The sequence below is a fragment of the Numenius arquata genome, chromosome 26 (assembly GCF_964106895.1).
Source record: "Numenius arquata chromosome 26, bNumArq3.hap1.1, whole genome shotgun sequence".
Classification (NCBI taxonomy): Eukaryota; Metazoa; Chordata; class Aves; order Charadriiformes; family Scolopacidae; genus Numenius; species Numenius arquata.
Window position 1 is genome coordinate 5021993 of NC_133601.1, and position 27312 is coordinate 5049304.

Below are 27312 nucleotides of genomic sequence, written 5' to 3' on the forward strand. Positions count from 1 at the left end.
TCAAAAAATCTATTTCCCTTTTCACAAACAGCTTGATACTCTCAGATCCGTTGGGAGTTGCGAGTTATTTGGTTGGTGGCCCTCAAAGACAGGCTGGGGTTGGAGTTATGTGGTTGGTGAGCCCCAAAGACAGGTTGGGGTTGGAGTTATGTGGTTGGTGAGCCCCAAAGACAGGTTGGGGTTGGAGTTATGTGGTTGGTGAGCCCCAAAGACAGGTTGGGGTTGGGAGTTTTGAGCTTGGTGAGCCCCAAAGACAGGCTGGGGTTGGAGTTATGTGGTTGGTGGCCCCCAAAGACAGGCTGGGGTTGGAGTTATTTGGTTGGTGGCCCCCAAAGACAGGTTGGGGTTGGGAATTTTGTGCTCAGTGAGTCCCAAAGACAGGTTGGGGTTGGCGTTATGTGCTCTGTGAGCCCCCAAAACAGTTTGGGGTTGGAGTTATGTGGTTGGTGAGCCCCAAAGACAGGCTGGGGTTGGCAGTTTTATGATTGGTGAACCCCAAAGACAGGTTGGGGTTGGGAGATGTGTGACTGGTGAGTCCCAAGGAGAGCTTGGGGCTGGAATTATGTAGTTAGTGAGCCCAAAAGAGAGGTTTGGGAGATGTGTGGTTGGTGAGCCCCAAAGACAGTTTGGGGTTGGGAGTTTTGAGTTCATGACTCCCAAAAGACAGGTTGGGATTGGAGTTACGTGTTAAGTGAACCCTGAAGACAGGTTGGGGTTGGGAGTTTTGAGCTTGGTGAGCCCCAAAGACAGGCTGGGGTTGGAGTTATGTGGTTGGTGAGCCCCAAAGACAGGCTGGGGTTGGAGTTATGTGGTTGGTGAGCCCCAAAGACAGGCTGGGGTTGGAGTTATGTGGTTGGTGAGCCCCAAAGACAGGTTGGGGTTGGAGTTATGTGGTTGGTGAGCCCCAAAGACAGGCTGGGGTTGGAGTTATGTGGTTGGTGAGCCCCAGAGACAGGTTGGGGCTGGGAATTTTATGCTTGATGAGCCCCAAAGTTGAAGGGAGGAAATGAGGGGGGAACATTGCCTTTTGGAGCTGCAGCCAACTCGATCCAACAGCTTCCCAGAGCTCTCCAAAACCCTCTGATCCCTGGAAAATGCAGTGCACTGGTGGAGAGATGTGCTTCTCCGAGGAAAATCAGATTGCTCGAGTCCTTCCCGTGTATAGGAAATCAATATGTGCTGCCACGTAGAGGCTGTGTTTTTGTGAAAATCAGCACGAAATCCTCTGCTTTGCTCCACCTTTGAGCCTCGCTGATGGTGCTCAGCACCACCCTGCACCACAGGGATGCAGGGGGAAAACGCTGGTGCTATCGGGAGAGGGGATCGCAGCCTTGTGATTAAACTCCTGGTTGAGTAGAAACCATTAGTGCCTAAATTGTCCCTTAATTTAAATTTAACAGACAATATCAAAACCTAATTAAAAATCAAACAATGAGAGAGAAAGAAAAGAGAGATCCGACAAGCGATGAATCCACTTGACCTAAAATTGTTCGGAGGCATGAATCTGCATTTGGAACAATGGTTGTTTATTAAACTTGTTAAAAACATATTTAATTGGATTTTGTATTAAATAAGCAGGGACAAGGAACGAGTTTAGTGGCCTTGAAGCTACTGAACATTGAAATGGGCTCTGTTGATATGCAAATGGGTTTATGGAGATTATCAGAGATAACGGGTTTGGCGTCCTTGAAGCGAAGGGAGTGGAGAGGTCTCATAACCAGAACTTAATGATTTAACCCTGCGACATTTATCTCCCACCTTAAAATCAAGATTTAATTACAGGGGCTGCCTCCGGGCTGGCATCATCTCAGAGGGCAATAGGATCTTGGGGTGAGCCCATCTGGGGGAAAACAAGCAGGAAATGGTAAAACCTGGGTGTTGCCCATTCTGTTGGTCTTAGTGGTGGGCAAACCAGGAATTTACATTTTAATAAACTTCCACATGAGCAATTTCTTAGAGGCTTTTTCAGATCCCCTTGCCTGATCCCTCGCTGTCGGCAGGCTTTGTTTGCTGCTCTGACGTGCCTTCATTTCTCTTTTTTACCACGTTCTTCTCCCCGTTCCTGGTTTACCCAACCTCTAATTTTCATGTCAGAGTGAATTATGAAAAGCAATGTTTTCTTCCCCCCCCCCCTCCTCCTAACTCAGAAAAAAAAAAAAAAAAAAGTTCTTTTTTCCTTCATTAATATTTCTGCTTGGCGGTTTGTCAGGAGTCAAACGACAAACCTGCGCCAGGCTTTGCATAGGACATTTCGAGCCTCCGCTCCCAGCTCGCTAATAAGCTTCCCAGGCTTCTGTAAAATACATTTTCGATTAAATTAGTGTTTAACGTGAAGTGCCTGATGTGTCAAAGTGTCCTGGGAGATACGGTTGAAGGAGCAGCAAGGAGAGCCCCAGCCCGGCTGCACCGTTCCCTTTCAGGGCAGGATTGAATTGCGGGATGATTTGTTGGGATTAGGAGTGATCGAGGGCTCTGATGAGGTCTCTGCTCCCGCGCGTAGCTCATCCTGTGGATAAATCACCGTACAGCCGGCAGTGTCGGCTGCCACAGCCCATTTCACCTCCTCCAGCCCCTTCTAACCCAGCAGACCCCCCCCCCCGCCAGTGGGTAAAATCCCATTACTCGATGGGATTGGAGAGATCGAGGGAGCTTTTGAAGAAGTCACCCTAATAATTAAATTCAATATGCAGCATATAGGGAAAAATCCTGTGGGTCAATGTGTGTGGGTCTGCTTGGATGTGCAGGAAACGGAGAGGTGCTATGGGATGCTGCTGACCCTGAGAGCTCAAAAATGCTGCTGCTGGCCCCCAGAGCTCAAAAAAAGGTGAATTTTACCCCAAGAAATAGGCTTGTGCCAGCATGCGGGTTAAATTCTTACTCCGGTAGCAGCTGGCAACGCTTGCTATGAAAAAATCTTCATGTTTTGCAATATTTTTCCGGTGCCTCTTTCACGTGTGAGCCGTGGGTTTGGTTTTTTTCTCTCCCCAGATGAATGCAGTTTTCCACTCCAACATCCAAGAGGGCATCAGACACTATTACGATGACCTTGACTTCAAGAACATCTTGGATTTTGTACAAAAAAAGGTTCGGTTTGGGAGGAGGGGGTGGCATCGGGGAGGTCCGGTTGTGAAGTTTTTCAAGGAAAGGTTAACTCTGTGCCTCACTGACGCAGAAGTATTAGTTTTCCCTGGATTTTTAGAGTTTATTCCCATCCGTAGGGTTCCTTTCTTGATCTGTCTTGAATATCTTGATCTTTCTTGGTTTCCACTGCTCGTTTTGTACAGTTTTGTGTTGTGCTGCTCTCCAAGATCACCCCGCAGGGGTTTTTTGGTGAGTTATTCTCCTGTTCCCTGTGAAGAGCATCTTCTGCTCCACACACGCGTGGACCATACCAGGATATTTATAATTCCCAATCTTGATGGGAAACCGGTGCCTAATGCCTGAAAGCTTTTTGATAGCTCCCACAATCTGCATGGAGAGAGATGGAGGAATAAAATAACATATGCTAAAGCTGCTCCAGGGCTGCAGCAACCCTTAGATGGGCCACCTTAGGTCAGTCTCTACTCGAGGTGTCATCAGTAGTTGGCCATGCTCTCGACTCAATGGGGAAATTGCAGATATGGTGTTTTCACGCAGTAGCTGGAAGGAGAGAAGAGCTCTAGCCAGGGGCAAGCTGCTCCTGGGACTGGTGAGAGCTATGACCAGTCCAATACTGGGGCTTGGCATAGTCTGCTTTAATTTTTTTAGGTGTGTTGTTGCATATTCTGTCTCGTATCTAATGCTCAGAGCCTGCCAGGCGTTGGCAGGATCCGTCCCCTGTCCTCGAGCCAACCTACAGGTCGATAAAACCATCCTCCTAACGCTTATTTTTTTTTAACCAAACTTTTGATACGCTGCTGCTGTTGCCTTGTGTTTTCTGCCCCGCGTAGTTTGTTTGAGGTACTAAATATTAAATTAAGTAGTAAATTAAAATGCCTTCCTTATTCCTGCCGTTGAGCCCCAGCTAGACGTGTTTCCCTTTTGTCTCTCGGAACCCAAGGTAGCCGCGCTTCAGCAAAGGAATGATTCATGTCCCTCAGGTACATCGAAAAGCCAAGTACCGTCAGGATTTGAAGTTATTACCCGCGCCCTTAAGAGTGCGACCGGTCTGGAGAAGCTTGGTTGGCTTTAATGTGTCATTTGGTTTTCCAGCACCATTGAGAAGCACATTCCTGGGAATTTGGGGGTGTAGGTTTGCTCATGTTTTGAGCGAGGATATTTGGTTTACCTTTTATTTGTGTTACCGTGGGGAGGAACCACTTGACTTGAAGCATTTGGCAAATGGAAAAAAAAGTGGAAATAAACCCAAAAAACTTGAGATCTAGAAAAGAAATTGCAATGATGTCACGTCTCCGGGCTTGGTTTTGGAGAGCAGAGCCAGGCTTTGCCAGCAAAGCTGCTTTCAGATGAACTTTGAATGTTCTCACCTTGACCCGGTTTCTCTCTTTTCATTATGGGTTGAAATATTGTAAATACGTGAATCTTATCTCCCGCTTTGAAGAAAAGGAGAATGTGAAGCTCCTTCTTCTTTGATGTAGCTGGAATTTAAGGCTGGTGGTGCCCTCCACGCTCCCCTCTCTTGGCTTAAATACCTGCTTTTGACTTTTGGAGTCATCCTTAATGAGCCGAGCGCATTAAGACTGGAAGCCCTCTGAAGGTCTCAAGACACCACTGATTTTGAGAAAGATCTGAATCTTTTTCAAGTTTTATTCCAAGCTCCCTATGAGGATGCTGTAATTCAGATCGCTCTGCATGAATGATAAATGGATGGTGCCACGAGCAGTGGGAAAATCCGTGTTGGAGCCATCCTCAAGGAACCTCGGCAAGAAGGAGAGACCGCAGATCTCCAGATAAAGCAGATTTATTTGTGGGAAGGTTTCTGTATCTCCAAACAAGTGAGGATCAGGCATTTAGTGTTCAAGTGTTTCCTGGGCAGCCTCCGCTAGGTGGTCATGCTTGAGCATGAGGGTTGGACGAGATGACCTCCAGAGGTCCCTTCCAACCTCAACTGTTCTGTGATTCTGTGAAGAAGCATTCAAGACCAGGCTGGATGGGGCTTTGAGCAACCTGGTCTGGTGGGAAGTGTCCCTGCCCAGAGCAGGGGGGATGGAACTTGATGATCTTTAAGGTCCCTTCCAACTCTAACCATTCTACGATTCTATGATTTATCATATAATCTCACCCTATTTTTATACTATTTTTCCCCATCTACTTCTCCACCTGACTTTTTATTAAAAGTTTTCAGGGGGAGGACTTCAGCTCCAAGTCTCTCTCTGGACTATCAGAAGTTGTGGCCACTTACAGCGTTGCTGATGAGTCGTTAACATCGGCACATTTTGTCTCGTAGCGAGAGAAGGAGCTGTGCGAGAACGTACAGCTCATTGCTGTGAGCTTTTCTATTAGCGTGTGATTTCCAAACCAGGAACAGCGGCAACGTCAGCGATTGAAATGCAGACTTGCTTCGTCCTGAGGGTAGGACCAGGGAAGAACAATGCAGAGGGAAAAACTGCTTTTAAGAGAAGGTAAATTGGTTTTATGGAGCTTGAGCAGCCCAGTTCACTTTTGGAGGGTGGAAACTGGAAGGAAGGATTGGACCCAGATCTGCTTTTTTGGATAAAACACAGTGTCAGAGCAGCTAGTTATCATCATTTAGTGGTTATTCTTGCCATTTTCTTTATTAAAAACCTTGTCCATGTATAGGTTAGCTGGCACACGGCTTATTTCATAGAATCATAGAATTGTCTAGGTTGGAAGGGACCTTTAAGATCATCTATTTAGGTCAGGAAAAACCAAACTACGCTCCTTAAAATTTGAATTTTGCTCAAACCCTCTCTCAAGTGATACTTTAAACTAGAGCTGGCTGCCTTCACACATTTAAGCCAGTATCATACAGTAAAAATAACAAGTAATTATGGTCCCAAGTGCCAGACATTAATATTTTACCAGGATGATGGTGCAAATAATGTGGTTTTATCTGTTGACACCTACGTGGTCTGGCTGCCTGTGAGCAAGTAGATATGGAAATAAATTACCCTAAAGAAAATAATACTTATATGTTTTTATCACTCGCTTTTGCTGAACTACTGCCCTTTGCAGCCCTTGGATGTGAGGCTGGAGACAACGATGACTCAAAAAGCCCGAAGTTTGCCCCAAGTCAGCAACTGCAGCTCTTCTGCTGCTCCTCAATTTATCTTTTTTTTAATGGTTTGCTGAGCACAGGTAGAAGAGGAGAGTTCAAACCGCTTTGCTGAGCACAGGATTTGAATTTCAAAGAGCTGCCGGGGCTGAGGTTCTTGCCGAGTGGGTCCGAACTCAAAGTAAGGCTGGGAGGGCTGGAGGGTGTTGTGCTCACAAACCTCCTCTTTCCTTCTTCGGGAAGATTAAAGGCAGCTCTCACCAGCACGGCTCGTTCCAGCACCTTGCTCTGAGGGCAATGGTTTTAGCCATAATGAGCCCATGTCTCATCGGTGGCGGCGGCATCAGTCCTCGACACCGAGAACTCCTCAGATGTGACCTGCCAAGCTCTTTCCCTGAGCTCTCTTTGGGTTTTTATCCACTTGTTATGATTCTCTGAGCGCTGGGAGCCGGCATGAAAGTAAAACCCGCGCCGAAGCCTGTCTCGGGTTATGAGAAATAAATCCTGGCACAACAGTAGTTTGGGCTAAAACTCTCTTTGCAGAGAGGAAAATACCCTGGTGAGGCTTCCCAGCAGGTAGAAAGCCTCGTTGTAAGGGTTTTGTACCAATTTTTGCATGTTTATACAAGTAAATGGCAAAAACTCCTTTGCAGCACGGGGATATCAAATGGGCAGCAACAGCCAGTATCCCTTGAGGTGGTTTTCTCCTCCTCTTTCTAGGCAGCTTTTGTAAGCTGGTCTCCCTCGCTGATACAGGTAGAATTAAAAGCGATAGAGGAATTAAAGGTAGGGAGTTAGAAAACAGTTGTAAATCTGTGGGTTGGCTGTTCCTGGCCGTATCTGCCCATTTTGGCACAGAAGGAGACCAGCAGGACCCCAAGAGCCGGCAGCCGAAAAGCTCCCGTTGGCCAAGTATCACCACCAGCAGGAGGGGGAGCAGATGCTCACAGGGTGAAACTTCACCCCAAAACTGCTCCTCGAAGAGTGAGGTGCTTAAAGAAATGGGGAAAACCTGTTTTTTTCTGTCTTAGGAAGCACATGCACCTCTCCTGCCCACCTCAGGCTTTTCTTTCCAGGGGAAAAATGTAAAGATTCGAGCTTGTTTACCAAGAGGAGGGATGACTTGATATATAATAAGCCCACTTTTATTCTGCAGAGAACAGAAAATGACTTTCATTAAACTTTTTTTTTTTTTTTTTGGTCTTTCTTCATTGTGCGAACAGAAGGAAAAAAAAAACGAAGCTTTTTTTTCCTTTGTAGCTGCAGCATTTGATCTCTAATTTAACTTGACAGGAAGAGAAATCCCTGTTAGATTGCGGAGCCTTATTAGCATTTTGTCGAATGGCACCAACTATCCGAGCTGCCTTCGAGAGCCAAGAAATACATTCATTCAAGGTGCTGAAAGAGCCATCTCTCCTGCGTGCCCCGGGAATAGGACGGATTAGTCACCTGTAATTAAATCAGTGAAGCATGAATGAGCCTGATCTTTTCCCGGGCTTGTAAAAGCAAGGGTGCCTCCAATAACTGCGTGTGCGCATCTAGAATTGCTGCACGCCTCTAAAATGGGGCTAAATGGGGATAAACACCCACTTTTCTGTTTGTTTTTTTTTTTTTTACGTGGTGTCTTCAACTTCTTTTTTAGGGTCCTGGAAAGCAGAGGATAATAGGGGCTGTCAATGCAGCAAAAGGTTGGAGGGGGGGATTTGGCGATGGGCTGGAGGCGTTGAGGTTCCTTCAGCTGCACGTTTCATCCCTCTCCTTTTCTCCTTTTTTTGCAGTTTTCTTGCTGCGGCGGCGATGAGTACCGAGACTGGGAGGTCAACCAGTACCACTCCTGCAACGGCAGCGGGCCGCTGGCGTGCGGGGTGCCCTACACGTGCTGCGTCAGGAAGGTAAGGCAGCCCAGGCAGGGAAAGCGCCTTTATTTCAGTCGATATTTCAGCAAAACACCCTCTCCCAGCTGGTTATTGCTGCATATTTCTGTGCTATAGGGTCTCTTATAAACGGCATTGCCGTCTTGCAAAGCGGTTTGAGACAGCATCAATGTGAAACGGTAAAGAAACTAATATATATATATATATATATATACAGGCTACACTGTATTTTAGTACTTTTAATGAAGAATAAATCCCAATGCGCTGGGCTATCGTTGCATTCCTCATGCCAAAAAGCTGTTAGAAATGCCGAGTTGCTGTTTTTCAACCTGATATGTGATATAAAATGGTTTTGAAGGATCATTTTGCAAAGAAGTAGCAACATCTTAAAAGGACTCGGCTGCATCCTGGCATGGATCCCAACGAGCTGTTGTCCCCTGCTCTCCTGCCCAAGAGGACACGTATCTCGGGCAGGGTTTGGTGGTATTTGGGGATTGTGTTCGCTGGTGTTTGCTCCTAACGAGGAGGTTTTTGAGGGTTTTGTTGAAAATGGGGCTGGGAGAGGTATTTGGATAAAGAGCTGCCCTTGTGCAACGGAATAAATAAAGGTCTCGTGAGCAACTGCCCTTGCAAAGCTGCGTTTCCAATGCGCTGTGAGTTGTGTTGAACGGAGATGGAGAGAGAGGGGAGTGGATTTTCAGAGCTGTTTGGGTCTCCTGGGCTGATTTTCAGAGCCGAAAATCAAGATACTCACCCCCCAAGCAGCGCTTTTCAGCTCAGTGCTTCCACACCGTCTTGTTTAATACGGCCGTCCACCTCGTTGCAATCAATCTGACACATGCTGTGGGTAAAATGCCAAGAGCTGGGCCAAGGCAGGGGGAAAAAAAAGGCAAATATCCCTGATTGTTGTAGCCAGAAATGCTAGAAATGCTGCTAAAAAAGATTTGCTAAACGTAATCCTGGCAGTAAAACCTCCTCAGGGTTCAGAGCATCAGGAGTATCGGTGTTGCCTCTGAACCCTGGCCATGCCCCAGGCTTTATGAATCACAGAAGGAAAATTTATCGTCAATCTGGTATTGGTTTTGAATTTTTTGATGGAAAAAGAGGGAAATCTGAGGTGTCTTAATTATCAGTGGAAGTCTGACATGCAAATCAGCTCCAAAAATAATTGTCATCTCTAATCAGGGCATTGATTAAGAATCTTAAAGCTCCTGAAGACGGAATTAGAAATTCATGTGTTGTCCTTTTGTGCTGTGAGTGAGGATGTGTTGGAGAGAGTCAAGTGCATTTTTCGGTATTTTTACACTCCCCAAGGTTTTGGGTGACAATTTGGCAAATGAAAGACCTCAGCACAGCAGGCAGTATTGGAGACAGAAGAAATCAGATATTATTTATAGTGATGGTAGTAGATGATAATATAGTAGGGTAAGAAATAAGGCAACTTTTTGGCTTCCCATTGCAATGAGCTGGGTCTGGAGGATGCTCTGGCGAAGGACTGGAGCAGCCAGCCCCTGGGAGGGAAAGTCCACAGTAAACCACAGAATCACAGAATGATATGGGGTTGGGAGGGACCTCTGGAGATCACCCAGTCCAACCCCCTGCCAGAGCAGGGCCACCCAGAGCAGGTCCCACAGGAACGTGTCCAGGGGGATTTGAATGTCTCCAGAGAAGAAGACTCCACCACCTCTCTGGGCAGCCTCTTCCAGGGCTCTGCCACCCTCAAAGTGAAGAAGTTCCTCCTCATGTTTAGATGGAACTTCTTATACTCAAGTTTGTGGCCGTTCCCTCTTGTCCTGTCACTGGGCACCACTGGAAAAAGACTGGTCCCATCCTCCTGACACCCACCCTTTAAGTATTTATAGGTGTGTAAACATATCCCCTATGTTTAAGAATTAAAGCCCATGAACATGGCTCTGGCAGCCGGAGCGGTTTTATGGGAAGTGAGACCTCACCAAATGCATCTAAATCTCTATGAGAAATGAAGCCTGTTCTTGGGGAGCAAGAGTAACCAGGTAGATAGATGTAGCCTCGTTCTTCAGAGCTTTGGGTTTGGGCACTGCAGGGCACTGTTGGTTAAAAAATCAACCCGACGCAATATCAATAGTACATGAAATGGATTAAGAGAGCCGGCTCCCTTGGGAGATTTCTGCTGTCTGCGACGTGAAACAAGCTCATAACAACTTAGTTTACACAACAGAGTGAATCTCTCCGTAATTGCATTTGTTGTAAGCTCTAGCACATCTATTCGTAGCTGTTTGCTGAAATTGCAAAGCTGTCGGAGGGGGCTTTCCTTGGGAGCTGAGAAGGCGGGAGAAGCACCTCTGCACCTCGGGATGATGTGTGATGTGTGTGATGTACCTGTGTGATGTGATCTGGACATACCTGGTTGGGTGTTAGCCACGTGCAAGCCCCGCTGAAAACCCTTTCCACCAAAATATGTTACTTGCGGGCTGAAGAGAAGATCTTGTGTTGGCCCTGGACCTGGAGGGAATAACCAGGGACCACCCGGGCACGTGTATGAGTTCTTCTGCGTTGGGTAGAGATGAACACGATGGTCTCTCTGCTGTGAATAACCTTATAACCAGTTATAAATCCACTGGTTTGTAGGGCAAGAAACCCTTCTCTTCTTGTGTCCTTCTTCTCTACCTGTGCCTTCCTGAATGAGAGATGGAGAACAAAGCATCTTTTTTGTCTCAGAGGCCCTTTGAGATTTAGTAGAGAGGTACCAGAAGATGTAATTTGGAAATGTAATGTTGTGGAAAGAACAAAAGATGCTGATAGGAGCGAGAAGGAAGGAGCGTGAAACATGGATTAGGAGATTGGTGGCAATACGTTTTCAACTTGTCATTAAATACAGCCATAAAACCATCCCATTTTCCAATAAAAGACTTTTTCTATTACAAGACCCTCCAAGAGCTTTGTGTTCCATCCCCTGGAGCATCTTCCAGGGCAGGCTGAGTTGCATTAACAAGAGCAGACGTCCTCCAAAAATAGAGGAGAGCTATTTTGAAGAGTCTCATCTCTGAGGTTGTAGACCTTAAAATCTTCCCAGGAAGAAGGAATGGGAAAATATGCACCTACTTGAGGGTGTGAGACTGGATCTTCATCTCGAAGTGGTTTTCTAAATGGTTTTCCAAGGCACTTGTGCCTTCTCCCGGGAAGCTGCAGCATGGCTGTGCCTCTGCCAAACGCAGTGTCTCCGACCCACTGGTGAAGTGTCACCACCGACATTCGGCAGTGATTTTAGGGGAGAAAAGCAATTGGTTAAATAAAAAGTGCAAGGATTGAGGTCTTCTGCCCTTGATGGGTTTTAAACATCTGCACGTGTTGCTCTTTTGTGATCCCTGAAAGGCATCAAAATGCTTTCTGGAAGAAGAGAAGCTTCTGCCTGGTTTTTTTTAGAAATTTCAATTCAGCTCTGACCTTCTCTTCCACGCAAGACCTTGACAAAAGTCGATCGAGGCTAAAAACCTCGCTTTTCTATCTTCCACACCTCTCCCAAATACAAGGTATTGAGGGAATTACTCAAACATATGGGCAGGACTGGAGACGATTGAGAAATCCCTGGATATTTAAGGCAAGAAGGAAGAGAAGTGGCGATGAATTTGTGCCGTAGCCAGATGTGGCCAAACGATGAGCCCAGTAGAATGCAATGATGTTTCACCAGCCGGAGTCCTATGATGTCCATGGAAGTGAGTCTGAAAAGCAAGGACAACTGAAAGCTGTTGAGAAAAGTAGTTTATTTTTTTTATGTAAAGCAAATAGGTGGATCCTTGGTAACGTACGTGTTTCTTTCATAGAATCATAGAATGGTTCGGGTTGGAAGGGACCTTAAAGCCCCCCCAGCGCCACCCCCTGCCCTGGGCAGGGACACCTCCCACCAGACCAGGTTGCTCCAAGCCCCCTCCAACCTGGCCTTGAACCCCTCCAGGGATGGGGCAGCCACAGCTTCTCTGGGCAACCTGGGCCAGGCTCTCACCACCCTCACAGCAAAGAACTTCTTCCCCACATCTCAGCTCCATCTCCCCTCTTTCAGTGGCAAACCCTTCCCCCTCCTCCTAGGGCTCCCCTCCCTCATCCAGAGTCCCTCCCCAGCTTTCCTGGAGCCCCCCCCTTTAGGGACTGGAAGGGGCTCTGAGGTGTCCCCGGAGCCTTCTCTTCTCCAGGCTGAACCCCCCCAACTCTCTCAGCCTGTCCTCCCAGCAGAGGGACTCCAGGCCTCCCAGCATCTCCGTGGCCTCCTCCGGCCCCGCTCCAACAGCTCCGTGTCCTTCTGATGTTGGTGGCCCCAGAGCTGGAGGCAGCTCTGGGGGCAGGGAGGTCTCCCCAGAGCGGAGCAGAGGGTCAGAATCCCCCCCCTCGCCCTGCTGGCCACGCTGCTGGGGATGCAGCCCAGGGTGCAGGGGGTTTCTGGGCTGGCAGCGCACCGCTATAGGTGACAGCATTTACCTTATGAGCGTTGCAAATTCCCCTTTTGCTGAAGGTTTCCCATTTGGTGGTCCCACCCCTGGAGGAGATCCCTCTCAGCGATGATGATGGACGCTTTGCTCCCCATCTCCAGTTTTCCCTGCAAGTCTTTCACATGCCGGGGGACTAATTAGTCTCCTTAACGATGCCCAGTTTGTAAACAGTGTTTTGAAGTGGTGAGAGGTGGGATTTTTGATAGGGCTGTGAGTAATGTGGTGGCTACAGAAGCTCTGGGTAAGGTAGCGCTGGAATAATTTCCCTGCCAATTAGAGGAGGAACGAGCTGCAGCTTTATGGCCGGAGCCTGTCCGGAGGTGCACATTTCTTTTACTCTGCGTCTTTCAGGAAAACATAATTTACACCTAAATGTGCACATTTCTCCTTTTCATCTCTGTGCCTCCGAAGCACGGGATGTTTTTGTTTTGTTGTCCTGGAGCTTTTACTGGTTGTCAAAGCCATCTTTCTGAGAGCGTAATAATTTCAGCACGTTGTTATTTTATGGGCACAAGGCCCTTTTAGAAATACAGGGTGTTATGGAAGCTGCGGTTTGATCCATGAAACAAGCCCAGAAAAAAAAAAAACAAACAACAAAACATCAGAAGATCAATCCCCAGAGGTGCAAAGTACCCAACTAGCTCAGGATTTGCCAGAGCTACTCTCCGGCTTTGATTTATTTGGGATGAGCTGGTTACTGAGCTGGAATCAGTTTTGTAACCCAAAATGTACCACTTTGCATCTTGACAGAAGCAGAGGAGTTAGGTTTGAATTTATTTTATAAAGGTCCCAAACAGCAGGGTTTGACCGGGATTTCTCTCGTTAGCTGTAGCTCTTGAAACGTTTTTGTCGGCCAACAAAGGTCGAAGCCTTGGGGATGACTAAAATCCTTACGTTTCTCCCCAAAATGCTGGGAGACTTTGGGGAAATTCCTGCTTGATTTGTGCAGAGCCCAATACATTTAATCCCTGTGAAATTCCCTTTATTATGAAGGAGAGACACGACTGATGGTGTCTGAAAAGGTGGTATTAAACAGGGAGAAAATCCAGGGAATGTCTTGAAAGAGCTGCTTTGCTAAATGCTTGTGTGACATGGAGGTGGTCCCGGCTCCAATCACTGGGAAAGGGTTGAGGGGACCTGAGCATCCTGCGAAACAGCAGAAACCACAGAGAAAAGTGGTTTAAAAAATAAATAAATAAAAAACCCCAACAACTTATTGCCAACGTGCATGGTTTCAGCGTTGCATTTGGGCAAAAAGGAGCCTGCGGTAGCAAAGCGGTGTTTAGGGGTAGCCTTGAGCGACACTGAATGATCGAGGCAACGAGGCGAGCTCTTCTATTTCTTATTTTTTATTCTTATCTCTTGTATTTCCCCTTTGGCTTCCTCCCAGCTAAGTCTGTTCACAAATTGTCTGTTCGCAGGTCCCCGGAGAAGTCGTTAACACCCTGTGCGGATACAGGACGCTTGATAAAGAGGTAACGTTGCCTTTTTCCTTTGTACGTACGAGATTTGCTTCTCCTTCCCCAAATCCCCTAAAACAAAACAGTTATCTGAAGGTAAGCTCTTCCCCACCACGGGCGGCTGTTGTGTATAAATTCATTTTTACTGCTTTTCCCTGGCACCTCAGGGTGATGCTCAGGCTCGTGACATGTTTGGGTGGTCCCTGGAGGCTTTGGCGTGGCCTTTCTGGATCGGCCCCGGGAAATGCTAGTCCCGAGTTGTGTTTTGAGGCTCGGTGGTAGGAGCGAAGCTGATTTCTGAGGCCTTCGGGGGTGGCCACGGGGCTGTATCGCAGCAGAGAGCTGCAGTGTCCCCGGGCATATGGTCTGTAGCTCCCAGGGATGTTTTTTTGGAAGAAAACCCAGGGAAAGGGCCAATCCAAGAAATCAATTCCCAAACACTTGTCATGCAGCGCTTCTCCTTTGGCTTGCAAGGAGGAGCAAACACAAGTAATAACATCTCATAGAATCATAGAATAGAATAGAATAGAATCATAGAATCATCCAGGTTGGAAGAGACCCTTGGGATCATCGAGTCCAACCATCTACCCTACTCTACAAAGTTCTCCCCTACACCATATCCCCCAACACCACATCTAAACGGCTCTTAAACACATCCAGGGATGGTGACTCAACCCCCTCCCTGGGCAGCCTGTTCCAGTGCCCGACCACTCTTTCTGTGAAAAATTCTTTCCTAATGTTCAGTCTAAACCTACCCTGTTGGAGCTTGAAGCCGCTCCCTCTCGTTCTGTCATTAATTACCTGTGCGAAGAGACCGGCACCAACCTCTCTACAGTGTCCTTTCAAGTAGTTGTAGAGAGTGATGAGGTCTCCCCTCAGCCTCCTCTTCCTCATACTAAACAGTCCCAAACCCAACGTCTCTCCCCAAACCCAACGTCTGCCCCCAAACACAGCATCTCAGTGAAAACCACGATGCTTCTCTCTGCTCCGGTTCCAGCGCCTGGAGCTGCTCAACGTCATCCACGTGCGAGGCTGCATCCACGCTGTCGGGCTCTGGCTCAAAGACAACTTTGGGGCCACTTTGGGCATCGTTTGCTCCCTGCTGCTTCCACAGGTACGTGGCGGATCCAGTCGGCATCCTCTCAGCTTCTTTCACCCTGCTGGAGGAGGAAAGCAATTCATTTTTAGCTATTTTTTTCCCCCTCTGTTTACCCCTAAGATGGGTGTCTTGGGTAGGAAAAGTCACAGCACTTTCTAGAGCGTCCTTAGCAAAAATAACAGTTTACAGCTGCGGTGCTGCCTGTCTCATAATGCACTCCTGAAATCTAATTATTGATCAAGCAATAACATCTAAAAGCAAGGCATGCCTATGTTAGCACAGATAATCCTTTTATATTTGTTTTTACTTGCGCTGTAAATTTATGCTCTTCAAATAAAGCATAAATATCAACCAAAATAAACCATAATTGTAAATTTAGCAGGATTTGCCATCCCTTGTGAAATCTATTTCCCGTTAATGATGCCTTAAGGATCCAAGCAACTTTCCAGCACAGGTAATTAAGCTCCTCATCACAGATGCTTGTTATGGAGAGAATTTTTGGGTTGCAGCTGGGGCTATTCCTTTGCAGCACCGTTGGCACTGTGCTAGCAAGGAGGAGAATATCTCCCTTAGATCTTTCCAGAATTATTTTTGACAGAACTTTGGTGATTTAGTGTTGATTTGATCCCTTTCAAGACTCACAAGCGAAAGCTTTCTTTTTATCTCCTTGGAATGTAATGTCGGGTTTGCTGCTGGAGGTATTTGGCGATGCTTTCCAGATACGGGGTTTTATCTAAATGGGAATTAAATTATTTTCTTTTTTTTACGTGTTTCCGCTTGCAGTGAAAGGTAGAATAGGGGTCGAACAAAGCAGAAGCTTTTGGGGAAATATGAGGTGCATTGAGCTAATTTTTCAAAGGATGGACTTTCCTCTTTGAGCTCTCAGATGGTCCAAATGGAAAACCAGGACGGGGGAACAATTTGTGCCCAGTCCTCGCTGTGATGCTCCACGTTTCTAAAGTGCTTTCTCCAAAGCCTGCAGATGAGCAATGGGCTTCTGCTGTGCTACCACCGGGAAACATAACGGGCACAGAAATGGGGTGAGAAAGTGCTGTAATGGAGGCGACCGCTTCCATCTGCCTCGCAGGATGTCGAGAGCCATTACAGGAGCCGCCTGTTGCGTTACCCATTAACCTGCCAACATGATGCTCTTAACTGGGAAGGATGGGGAGGAAAACCAGCGATGGCAAGAAGGATTGCTGAGCCTTGATGAATATCAAGTGCTTTTGAGCAAGCGTTATGATTTTTCTGGCGTGCCGTTAAATGCTCTTCAGATGAAGAACCTCGTTCTTCCATCTGCTCACGATTTCCAGGTTTTAAATATAAATCCGATTTGATTCTGTCAAGTTTTGGAGGGAATTAAGTTATAAATGGCCATCTGTGTTGCCAGGAGCTGTCAGCCCAGAACCAGCTTCATGCCCAGCAGCTGCCAGCAGAAAGCTGGGGTGAGATATTGTTCTTGAATCGCCGATCCAAGGGGGAAGGGGGTGGCACCGTTGACGTGGGGAGGTGACAGTGCCTTGAACTTTGGGAAGAGTGAACATATTGAGCTGTCCCATCTTTGGCCCTGGGGTATTTGTCATGTCCCACACAGGACGTGTGCCTCCCCGTGGAGCTGCAGACCACACTGGTGGAAAACCTGCAGGTTGCTGGGGAGAACCTTGGGTCCATAATCCACAGTCCAAGTCCAGCTTTGGGTTTTGCCCGGTTCTCCTCAAAGTGTTGGTCTTCCTCGGGGTCAAACTCCAGCCTTGTTTGTGATGGCGAGCGGATCGAGGGCTCAAAGGTTGGGGGTTGGAGCTTGGCTGATGTTCACCTTCTGAGTGTCCGAGATTTGTGCTTGGATTTGGGCTAAGCGACCGGCTCTTCTTGTGCAGAAAGAAGGACCCAAGAAAAGTTTTGGATGATGGAGGGTGCCCATGGCAAGTGAGTGGTTATTGCTCTCGGTGTTGTCTTTCCATCATGCTCAGATGTAAGAAACCATAAAATTTTGGCTTTCCACCATGCAGGAAGGTGTTGAATTTTTAAGTTTTCTCTGCTTTTCCCCAAACATCCGTGCAAGAAGCCAAGGGCGCAGGTCAGGCTGCTTGGCTTTGCTCTCTCACGCGTGCGGGCGTCTCTAATTGGGTTCAGGGAAAGCTGTAAATCTGCTGGGTCCTGTTGGGTGTTGAACGGGTGCCAAAGCAGGGAAAATCCTGCCCGGGTATGTCACAGTGCGGCGGCCAGCCTCTGTCCCAGCCGGTGCGAGGCAGAGGGAGCTTGTAATTTTATGATCGCTCTTAAATCATGAATATCTCTGCCTTTTTTAAGCCAACCATCAGGCGATGTGAAAAAAAAAATCCCATTTGAGGAGCGGGGAAGCGGTTGTGTTCATTTGTCTTACTTCATTCAGAGCGAAGCTTAAATGCAGCCACTCAATTATTTTTCTGCCGTTGCAGAGTACCTTTAATTCTCTTTCTTTCCCCTTGTTTCATTCTCCACTAACAATCCCGTCTCCTTGCCCTTCCTCTCAGCCAGGCTGCAGGCCGAGGCCAAATCGCTCTCAAAAAGATGTTTTAATTTAGCTGCTGGCAGTCAACGGCAAATTCACATTGTGGCCTCGTCCTCGTTGTGTTTAATTATGAAGCAACCCCAGATCTTTCAGCAGGTGCAGCAAAGCACGGAAATTTGTTTTATAGCGGCTCCGTCCCTACCTTCCCTGCCTCTAGCGAGATTATCCGTGGAGTTTACAGCGTGCATAAAATGCCTTTGTAGTTTAAAATAAGCCAAAAAACCTTGGGTGTTGCTCTTTCCCCTTTGCCATGCCCAGGTGCTACTTCAGGAGCCTTTATATTCACCTCAGGAAAAGCACCTCCAACTTTTCCATTCCCTTTGTCTTTGCGGGGGGTGTTTTCTGATGGTATTTCATCCTCCTTAGCAAGGTGAAGACGTAGCCACCGTAATAAAGCAGAAAAAAGTGCACAAAAAAGCTCTTCAACCCCTTTTTCTCCATCCTAAAGAAGCAGAAAGTGGCCCAAGTCCAATTAAAAAGAAAAAAATATCTCTGGAAGATCACTGCCAAGGGTTAATATTTATCGACTCTGCGGCACAGCCGACTGGACTCGCAGTAAATTGTTGCCTCCTCGGTTTCGCTTTGATATTCCATCAATCTCCAGAGCTCTGCGCTGGGAGCAGCCACAGAGTAATGGGAGCATCAGCGCAGAGGTAGGTGTTCCCCCCTAAGAGTATAAATCCAGAAGATCAACTATTTCAATTCTCGAAAATGCAGCATTAGGCTTGCGAGGGGCATTTTGCAGGTTGGCGTCTCCGTCTCTTGGTGACAGTAATGGTAAATGTTTCCTTCTGTAAAGGGCTTTGTGTTGCCAAAGTTCTCTTTTTTCTTTGCAAGATTAATTTGTATTTTGTTTGCTTTTTAATATCTTAGTTGCTGGAGGGGCTGGAAGGCGGTGTATTCTCAAGCGGATGACGCGTGCTTAATGTAGTAGAAAAGGGAAATAAAAGGGATTTTTCCATCTGCAGTCCATGACCTCTACGAGAGCCCGGTCTATAAATATCAATTTATGGAAGGAAAAGCCAATAAAAGATAAATGCTTGCCTTTTACTTGATTAGCTCTGGGAAAGCTTGAAATGATTCAGCTCTTTTGTTTAGCAGGATCCAGCTTTACGGCCGCCCAAAATGGACAAAAACCTCCAGACCTGGGTGCAGGCCTGGGCAGCAGCCGATGAGGGTTTGCATGGAAAAGGGTTTTCTTGCAGAAAATTTTACCTGCAGAAGACCCTCATTGGGCTGATGGATTATTTTCTCCAGGGCCAGAGCTGGTATTGTCGGGACCGTGATGCCGCGGGATGCGGTTAATCGCGCTGTCGCCCTGCAAGGGCTCTCGAGCATCCTTTTGGTGCCCTTTTCCACCCTTGATTTTTGCCCTTGTTAAGCAAAAGCCAAATTGAGCCTTGCGTGTTTGATCGCTCAGGAAAATGCGACTGGAGGAGCTGAGGTCCTTTCAAATGCTCTGCGAGGGCCCAAAATGCAACCTTTCCACCCCAAACGGAGCCACCGATCACACTGCACATGCACACTCCTGAGGGAAAGCCGCTGTGGTTCTCCAGACCTTTTTCTCATTGTATAATAAAGTGAAAATGAGGGTTTAAGCCCTTTACTTCCAAAAACGTTCCTGACTCCGAGCATCCTTCCTTTCACCAGACATGGAAGAGTCCATCCATCAGTCAACGAGGATTTCCCAGCGAGGAGGACATTGCAGTTAGATCTCGGCAACGCCAGCCACCTTGAGACCTGTTCCTAATGCGAACCTGTTTAATCCGAAAGAAGAAGTGGACCCGCTACGAGTCAGTGAGCAAAGCTGGGGCTTGGGGAGGATGGAGCTGAGCACCAAAGAGCCTTGTAATAAAACTTAACGGCACCGACGCGGGAGACAGAAATACGTGGCTTGTGTCTAGCAGAAGGCTCGGCGCTGCACCAGAACCACAGAAATTGGAGCGTAGCCTCAAATACTTGTATATAATTAACTTCCCCAAGTGCTGGAAGAGAAGGAATAACCATTAGTTGAGTTAAAGTATCCCAAATTTCCATATCAATCTAATTTTGGTCTTGTGATGTTGGTAGGAAATGGGTAATTACAACAAGACTGATGCTGTCTTGTTGGAAATGGTTTTTAAAAGTCTTCATTGGCTGCTGTCAGCTCCAAGGGGGAAGAGAGCTTTGGGCTTTGAAGGAGAGAGCAAGCTTTGATCCCGAGAAGTGCGATATTCGGGTTTATCTGAGTCGGAGAACCAGGATGCTTCACTGCCACCACAAAAAAGAGTGGAGAACAGCCGCTGAAACCACTGGACCATGTACTTCCAATCTCTTCTGGATATCTCTTGTAATAGAAAGATGACGTTTCATGCCTTGGAGTAATAGCGGTGGGTGAAGTGAGACATTTGCTGTGGCAGGGACAGTAAGTATTTATTTTCTGGAGTGATGGGTTGGGAACAGCAGCGGGATGGTGTCCCTGCTCAGCCAGACAGGCCAACACCCGTAGCTTAATGACAATACAGCACCCAATTATAATTAGTGTCACTGTTCTACGTTGGCTAGAAATAATTGCAAGTTCGGGAACAAAATAACGGGGGGTTAATTTGCTTTTTGGGCTTTTGCTGTTTAGCGGAGAGAAAACTCGAGGGTCTTCCAGTAGCCGGGACTTGCAGACATCCACGGGAACCCTCTGGGATTAAATGAGCATTTATAATCGGGCATAAAACAAGAAAATAATCATCCTGCCCTTGCCTGGCTGCGTGTCCCCACGTGGTTTGGCCGGGGCAGGGAGGTCCCTCTAGCGTGGACAGGAGAAATATGAACGAGGGGGTTGATTAAGCGGCGTGGGAGGATATGAAAAGCTGCAAGTGATGAATGGGTTTTATTTCCTCGTCCTCCCAGGTGGCTCGTAAGCATCGTACAGCCCCTGGGAGTCCAGGACAAAATCCCTAAGGATTTGTGCTTTGGAGAGCTTATTTTTTGTTTTCTCCGATGGAAATAAATTTCCTCTGGCTGCTCGGATGGGAGAATTTATGGCTGGCCCTCGCTGACAGCCGACGTCCCACCCACCCTTTAGCTGGGTGAAAAATGAAGATGCAGAAGTTCCTTACCCTATATTGGATTAATTTGGGGCAGACTTCGGCCGTGCCTTTCCAGGGGAGTCCCAAAGTGCTGCTGAGAGATGGACATCAAGGTCTTCAACTGCAAAATGCCAGTTTGGATCCGCTCGAGGCCACCGAGCTGCTACTGGGAGGAGCTGGAGAGGTGGGAAACGGCAGCAGACATCTGCCCCCGTTCCATTTTGCTGTGCATTTGGATATTTAAGTTTTTCTTTAAAAAACAAAACCAAACACAACAAAGCAACAGGATACCTCCTTCCTGGCCCAACATCATGTGCTTAGTGGGTTAAAATACAATAATCCAGGTATCTATGTGGCCACAGTGATTATCGTTGCTTTTAAGCGTGATGCAAAGTTGGTTTTGCAAAATTTCTCTTCTTGATCCGTGCTCGTGGTGGGCGGGGGGAGCCGAGGGCGAGGGGGACAACGTGTGTGTGCAAAGGGAAGGATGCAGGAAGGATGTGCTTGTGCAAGCCTTTGCACGCTCCCTCCTACAGCGTCCGGGTGGGAAACGAGGCAGTAAATCTCACATAATGTCAGCTGCAAGGTGGGCTTTTTCCATAGCTGTCACCGCAGGGCATCCCTGACTTTGAGTGCCACCAAATTACAAATAGCATTATCAATACAATTTTTTTTATATATATCTCTCTATATATCTATCTATATATCTACATAAATTCCTACTGCAGTATCATTGCAAAAAAAATAGATATAATTGTATATATATTTAGAAAATCATATTGTGCCATTCCAGTGGGTCTGGCTGCTTTATTGATTCCCTCGATATGCAAAGGTCTTTGGATTTATTGTATGCACGCAACTGCCTCTTGCATTCTATAAGAGCAGCTACTCGATGATTTTCACCAAAAATGGAAACCCCTCTGCGTTTAAATCCCCCAGCGAAAAAGCTCCAAAAGTGGCAGACGAGAGACCTCCCGAGGCAGCGGTGGTTTCTCTACTTCCCTGAACGCCAGCCAGAAAAAAAGAGGCAATTTTCCAACTTTAAATGACCCGCGAGCAGTAACTCCCGAGCAGCTCTCCCCTCGCTTGCTGGTGATTACCATCCCGAGGCGGGGGAGTCAGGGAGAAAAGCAGCTTTTTAATATTTTTGCCCTCATATTTGATACATTTTGTTAACATGCTCCTCTGCAATAACGCCTTCCCTCATATTGCAATGCAATAAAATCAGCGCTCGCGTTAGAAGTCTCTTTACTTGGGGAAAACATGGTGCCCTTGGTGCCGGAGATATTGAACGCATCTATATTCCTGACAGCTTTTTCTGTTTTCATTAAGTGAAAGGGGATATTTAGAGCCGAGCTGGAATGGAAGTCGGTTCATAACTCAGAGGAGAGAGAAGGCTGTGGGATGCAGGCTGCTGACTGAGGACTTGGGCTGATTTTATTCCAAGAAATCCCTGGTTTAACCAGGATATTTCGGTACCTCGGCCGTCGCATCGCCGCCGGGAGGAGAGGAGCAGGGAGGGATGATGATGCCCCCAAACCCGGCTGGTTTTGCAGAATTGGGTTCATTTGCATGGGATTTATTGTAAACACAAATCTTTTCTGAGTTATTGTTTGGTTTAGGGCGGAAAAAAATGACACGCTTGCCTTGAAATTTGTCATTTCAAAGGGTTCTGCTTCCTTGGTCCTTTCACTGTATCAGCGGTGGGATTTTAATCTGCCCAGTGATGACATGTTAATAGAAGTAAATAATGCTAAAGCTTGACATACATTTAAATATTATTTTAAAACTTTTTAAATCCTTAAAGGCTCTGCCGTTGAATATGGATTAGCACAATCTTCTTATCCGGATCCGCACGGGAGCGGTGGCTCTGGGCTCTCCCTACAGTTCACGGAGAGACGGAGCCATCTCCAAGCACCATCCAACCAGCCTTGACCTCCTGCATCCCTGCCTGGAGGATTCTGTGGCTTTTGGGGACCAAAGAGGGGACGGGTATGGGATAGGAGAGCAGGACCCCGGCTGGCATTTCCACGACAAAGTCTTGGCTTTTGTTATTTTTGCTTCGCCAGCAAAAGCAAGCTCCATCCCAGGCGATGGAGAGGTTGCACAGCCCAGTCTTGCTCCTCGGGGAGGGAATGCGTCTCGCATGGTTTGAGTCGGAGATAAACGCCGTCGCCACACGCAGGCTAAAATCATTCCGTAGAGTGTTTGGGAAGGAGTTACCCGCTGAGATGGATGTATAATATGAAACGCAGCAGTGAGTATTTTGAGGGCAGCTGGGAGCTACGCAGATACATACAGAAAAGTTACCGGGGCTGTAAGATAACCTGATTTCAGGCCATTTGGGTAACAAAAGGAGTCGCTGAGATATTTCCAGACTTCAATTTTTCTTTCAGCATCTGCAGTTGTCTTCCCCAGTAAAGAAGCCTGATGGCACGAATCCAGCACTTCATAGAATCATAAAATCATTAGAGTGGGAAGGGACCTTAAAGCCCCCCCAGTGCCACCCCCTGCCCGGGGCAGGGACACCTCCCACCAGACCAGGTTGCTCCAAGCCCCGTCCCACCTGGCCTTGAACCCCTCCAGGGATGGGGAAAACTCTGTAATTCCCACAATCGGGAAAGCCCTGCCAGCAATAACCAGGCAGCGGCCTCCGGCACCTCATCCGTTCTTTTGGTGATTAATCCTATTGTCAGTAATTAGGTGGAACGTCAAATAAGCAGGATGCTCTTTGAGGATCGGTAGGTGCAATTAGGAAGGTGGAAACGGGGCAAGCTGCAAGTGAGGACTTGTCCTGGTTTGACCAACACAGGATTAATTTCTCTTTCAGTAATTTTACTTTTCAATAAGGTTTCTTCTAATTCTGGGGAAAACTGCACTTTTAGAGGCCTCTGGGGTGGGAATTGGTGACAATATTCCCTTTACAGCCAGCTCTGGGGGTGATCTCAAGGTCTCGGTGTTTTCCAGCTCCCCAGGCACTCGCCCTAAGCTGCCCCCAGAATTATTTCCTACTGGGAATGGCCCGTTCCAGAGAAATGAGAAAGTTTGCTGAGGAGTTTCTCTCTCTCTCTCCTGGGATGGCTGTGACCCTGAGAACTCCTTGCTCAGGTGCCAGAGCCCTGAGCCCTTCCCTTCCTCCCGAGGCTGCAGCTTTTTCCCCAATTCCCTTTCCCAAGTGAGGAGGGACCATGGGGTGAGAGAATAATTGTCTAAAGGACAATAAATTGTTGTGGGTTCCTCGAACCGTAACAGAACTTCAGGGAAGGACTCTCCGTGCCGGGAGAACATCTCAAGGAACATGGTTTTCCCCTTCTCCTGACTTGCTGAAGGAAGAGCTGTCGATCCTGGAGGTGAAGATGCTGGAAGATCCTGAAGATCCTGGAGAGCTGCCTGGCAGAAAAGGACCTGAGGGTGTTGGTGGACAGCCAGCTAAACATGAGCCAGCAGTGTGCCCAGGTGGCCAAGAAGGCCACCAGCATCCTGGCCTGTATCAGGAACAGCGTGGTGAGTAGGACTCGGGAGGTGACCGTCCCCCTGGACTGGGCACTGGTGAGGCCCCACCTCGAGGGCTGGGTCCAGTTTTGGGCCCCTCACCACAAAAAAGACATCAAGGTGCTGGAGCGTGTCCAGAGAAGGGCAACAAGGCTGGTGAGGGGTCTGGAGCACAAGTCTTGTGAGGAGCGGCTGAAGGAGCTGGGGGTGTTCAGCCTGGAGAAAAGGAGGCTGAGGGGAGACCTTCTCGCTCTCTCCAACTCCCTGAAAGGAGGGTGTAGCCGGGGGGGGTCGGTCTCTTCTCCCAAGGAACAGGCGATGGGACAAGAGGAAACGGCCTCAAGTTGTTCCAGGGGAGGTTCAGATTGGATATTAGGAAGAATTTTTACACTGAAAGGGTTATTAAGCCTTGGAATGGGCTGCCCAGGGAGGTGGTTGAGGCACCATCCCTGGAGGTTTTCAAAAGACAGGTTGACATGGTGCTGGGGGACATGGTTTAGTGATGGTGTTGCATTTTGTTGTTTTGCGGGTGTTTATTTTTGTCAGTTAGGTTGACGGTTGGACAAGATGATCTTGAAGGTCCCTTCCAACCTAGAAGATTCTGTGATTCTGTGAAAATTCACCTCCAGGTGAATCTGGGGAGGCAAAATAAATATTGAGCTGTTTTGCGGCAACTTCTGCGCAAGGCAGAGGCTGCTCGTGCAGATGGCAGGGTATTTCTCTGTCTCTGAAAGGCAAATTAATAAACCCCAGTGATCTTTGCGTTTGCCTGTTTGCTTTCAGCTCTCTGGGTGACGTTTATCTGATTTGCTTTTTCCCTGTGGAGTTTTTGCCTCCATTTTCTGCAGCCTCCTCTGGGCAAACACTTTTCCCTTTCCACTACGAGATAAAATGGTCCCTATTTTAAGATGCTTGAGAACCCTTTGCTCTTATCCCCGTTTACCTTTCTCTTAATGTTCCTGCTTTCCAGACTATTTAATGAATCGACTAGAACCCAGAGAAATGATTAATAACATTTTTCAACTCCAAACCCGACACGCCGCAATAGTACAGGAGGTTCCAGCTGATGGATGGTACAGGAGCAACGGGGTTATTTATTGATCTTTGTTGCAAGGAATGGTTATGCAGAAAAACATGTTGACTAGCCTCAAAAATGAGGGAAAAATAAGGTCTCGTCCTTCTCCATCCCGCCTCTTGCATTGAAAACATCTATAAAACCACACTGTGTGTACCCCGGTGCTGACCTCAAAGCGCGTGGGGGGGATCTTATAGGGAATAAACCTTATTTCTGCAGATTGGTAGTCAAGGTGGGTAAAGGGTTCGTATAAAAAATGCAGTTTGAGCTGAAATTGCTCTGATTGCCACCGTGCCCAACGCTCTGATTGCCACCGTGCCCCTCATCAGTGCCTGGTCTGCAAATAGCTCCTCGCGATGGCTTGTCGCCTGGTGCTTGTGGCCACCGCAGAGGTGAAATCAAAGCAATGTGCTTGAAATCTTCTGCTGATGAACGTGCTTTTTTTTTTTTTTTTTTCCCCCCCTTCTAAAGATTTAAAGGGTATTGTTTAATTCCCTGGCAGCCAGCAGGGATGTGGGAAATGACCTGGGTGGCACCACGCTTGCAGCAATATCTTGATTTTAGCAAGAGCCTGGACCTCTGCCCCTCTCTTTGCGCTGCTCATGGTGATGTCCAAGGGATCTGCATCCCGCTGTCAGGGCTGATGAGGGAAGTTGTGAGATGGACATGGCCATTAATGAGTTTAGCAACACCCCTGTTGCTTTGGCGGAAGATTTTACTGGAGCTTGTTCTCTCTTGTCTCGTGGCCAGCGTTGGAAGTTCAGGTGACACCACCCCTTCACAGCAGAAGACCTTCAGGAAGGGTTTACACGGCTACCGTGGTTTTAATGCTCCTATTTTGCAGGTGATCGGCCTCGTGATGGCTTGGCTGTATTGGCAAGAGCTCAACGAGATCTACTCCAAGCTGGACACTGTGGACTTCAGGATCCTGGAGATGCGGGATTTCAGCTTCGGGGCGGTGGATCTGAGCGGCGCGGGCTGGTGCTGGTGCTTGCCCAAGGAAGGGGGCTACATTCCCGTCAATGCTGAGGAAGACGAGGAGGAGGAAGAGGGCGCCATCGGCCACAGCAAATTGTGAGAAGGTGGAGGGCTGAGAAGCAGCTTGGAGCAAAGCTCTTTAGGGAGGCGGCAGATGTTGAATGTGGAAATAATGCGATTTATCTTCTCAGGTTCAGGAGATACTTTGGGGGAAACTGTAAAATAACACTGGAAAGTTATAAGAAATGGAATGCACTGTGCGGGCACCTGAGCTCCCCAGGGCCCTTGTAGTACCTTGGCGTTTCAAAGTGTTTGTACATCTCCTTATTCGTTTTTTTTTCAGGGGTTTTTTATGCAATAAATGTGACTTCTGTTGCGTTTTGCAAAGTCGCTTCCACTCGCCACATGCCGGTTGGGCCATCGGGAAGGGAAGTAGCACCGTCGTCATTGCTCTTTAGGGTATCTTTATAGTTATATTTAGCTTGATTTCCTGAAAAATAGTGCCTTTGTGGTAGATTCCCAGATGTGCCCAGACCCTGTGTGTGCCCAGGCCCCAGAAAGACATAGCTAAAGGAAAAAATGGAGCAGTTTGCTCTGCAGAGCCGTTCCAAAGGGCTTTTCCAGGAATCAAATCCCCAGGGAGGCACCAATTTGCACCTCCTGGACCAAGGTCGATGTTTGGACAAGGCTTGGACAGGGGGAAAACACCCATTTCTGAAGGTTTCCAGTTCTTCCCCATGAACTGCAGCTTCGGTTTTTATCCCTAGTACATGGAAAAGGAGAGCTCAGCAATTTTTAAAACAAAGACAGCTTTACTGCGGCAACGCGGGGATGATGGTAACTCCCTTCTGCTGGAGACCAACCTCTGAGGACTAGGTAAGGAATTATCTTTTATAATATTTCATCTTTTTAATATATTTTAATATTTTTAATATTTCATTTTTAGCACAGCAACTTGATGAACTTGTGTTCCCCTGGGCTCAGTATTGGGGCCGGTTCTCTTTGATATCTTTATCAACAACCAGGATGAGGGGATCACCGTGAGTAAGTTTTCAGATGACACCAAGTTGAGCAGGAGTGTGGGTC

General features: G+C 47.5%; 1 protein-coding gene across 1 annotated transcript in view; it reads left to right on the forward strand.

Annotated features, from left to right (window-relative positions):
- Positions 1-26326, forward strand: part of LOC141475734 (tetraspanin-15-like) — a 50401-nt gene extending 24075 nt beyond the window's left edge. Inside the window, exons 4-8 of the mRNA XM_074164232.1 lie at positions 2989-3084; positions 7954-8067; positions 13931-13984; positions 14967-15083; positions 26093-26326. Coding sequence (XP_074020333.1) covers positions 2989-3084; positions 7954-8067; positions 13931-13984; positions 14967-15083; positions 26093-26326 — 615 coding nt within the window. The remainder of the gene's footprint in view (positions 1-2988; positions 3085-7953; positions 8068-13930; positions 13985-14966; positions 15084-26092) is intronic.
- Positions 26327-27312: the final 986 nt, after the last annotated feature.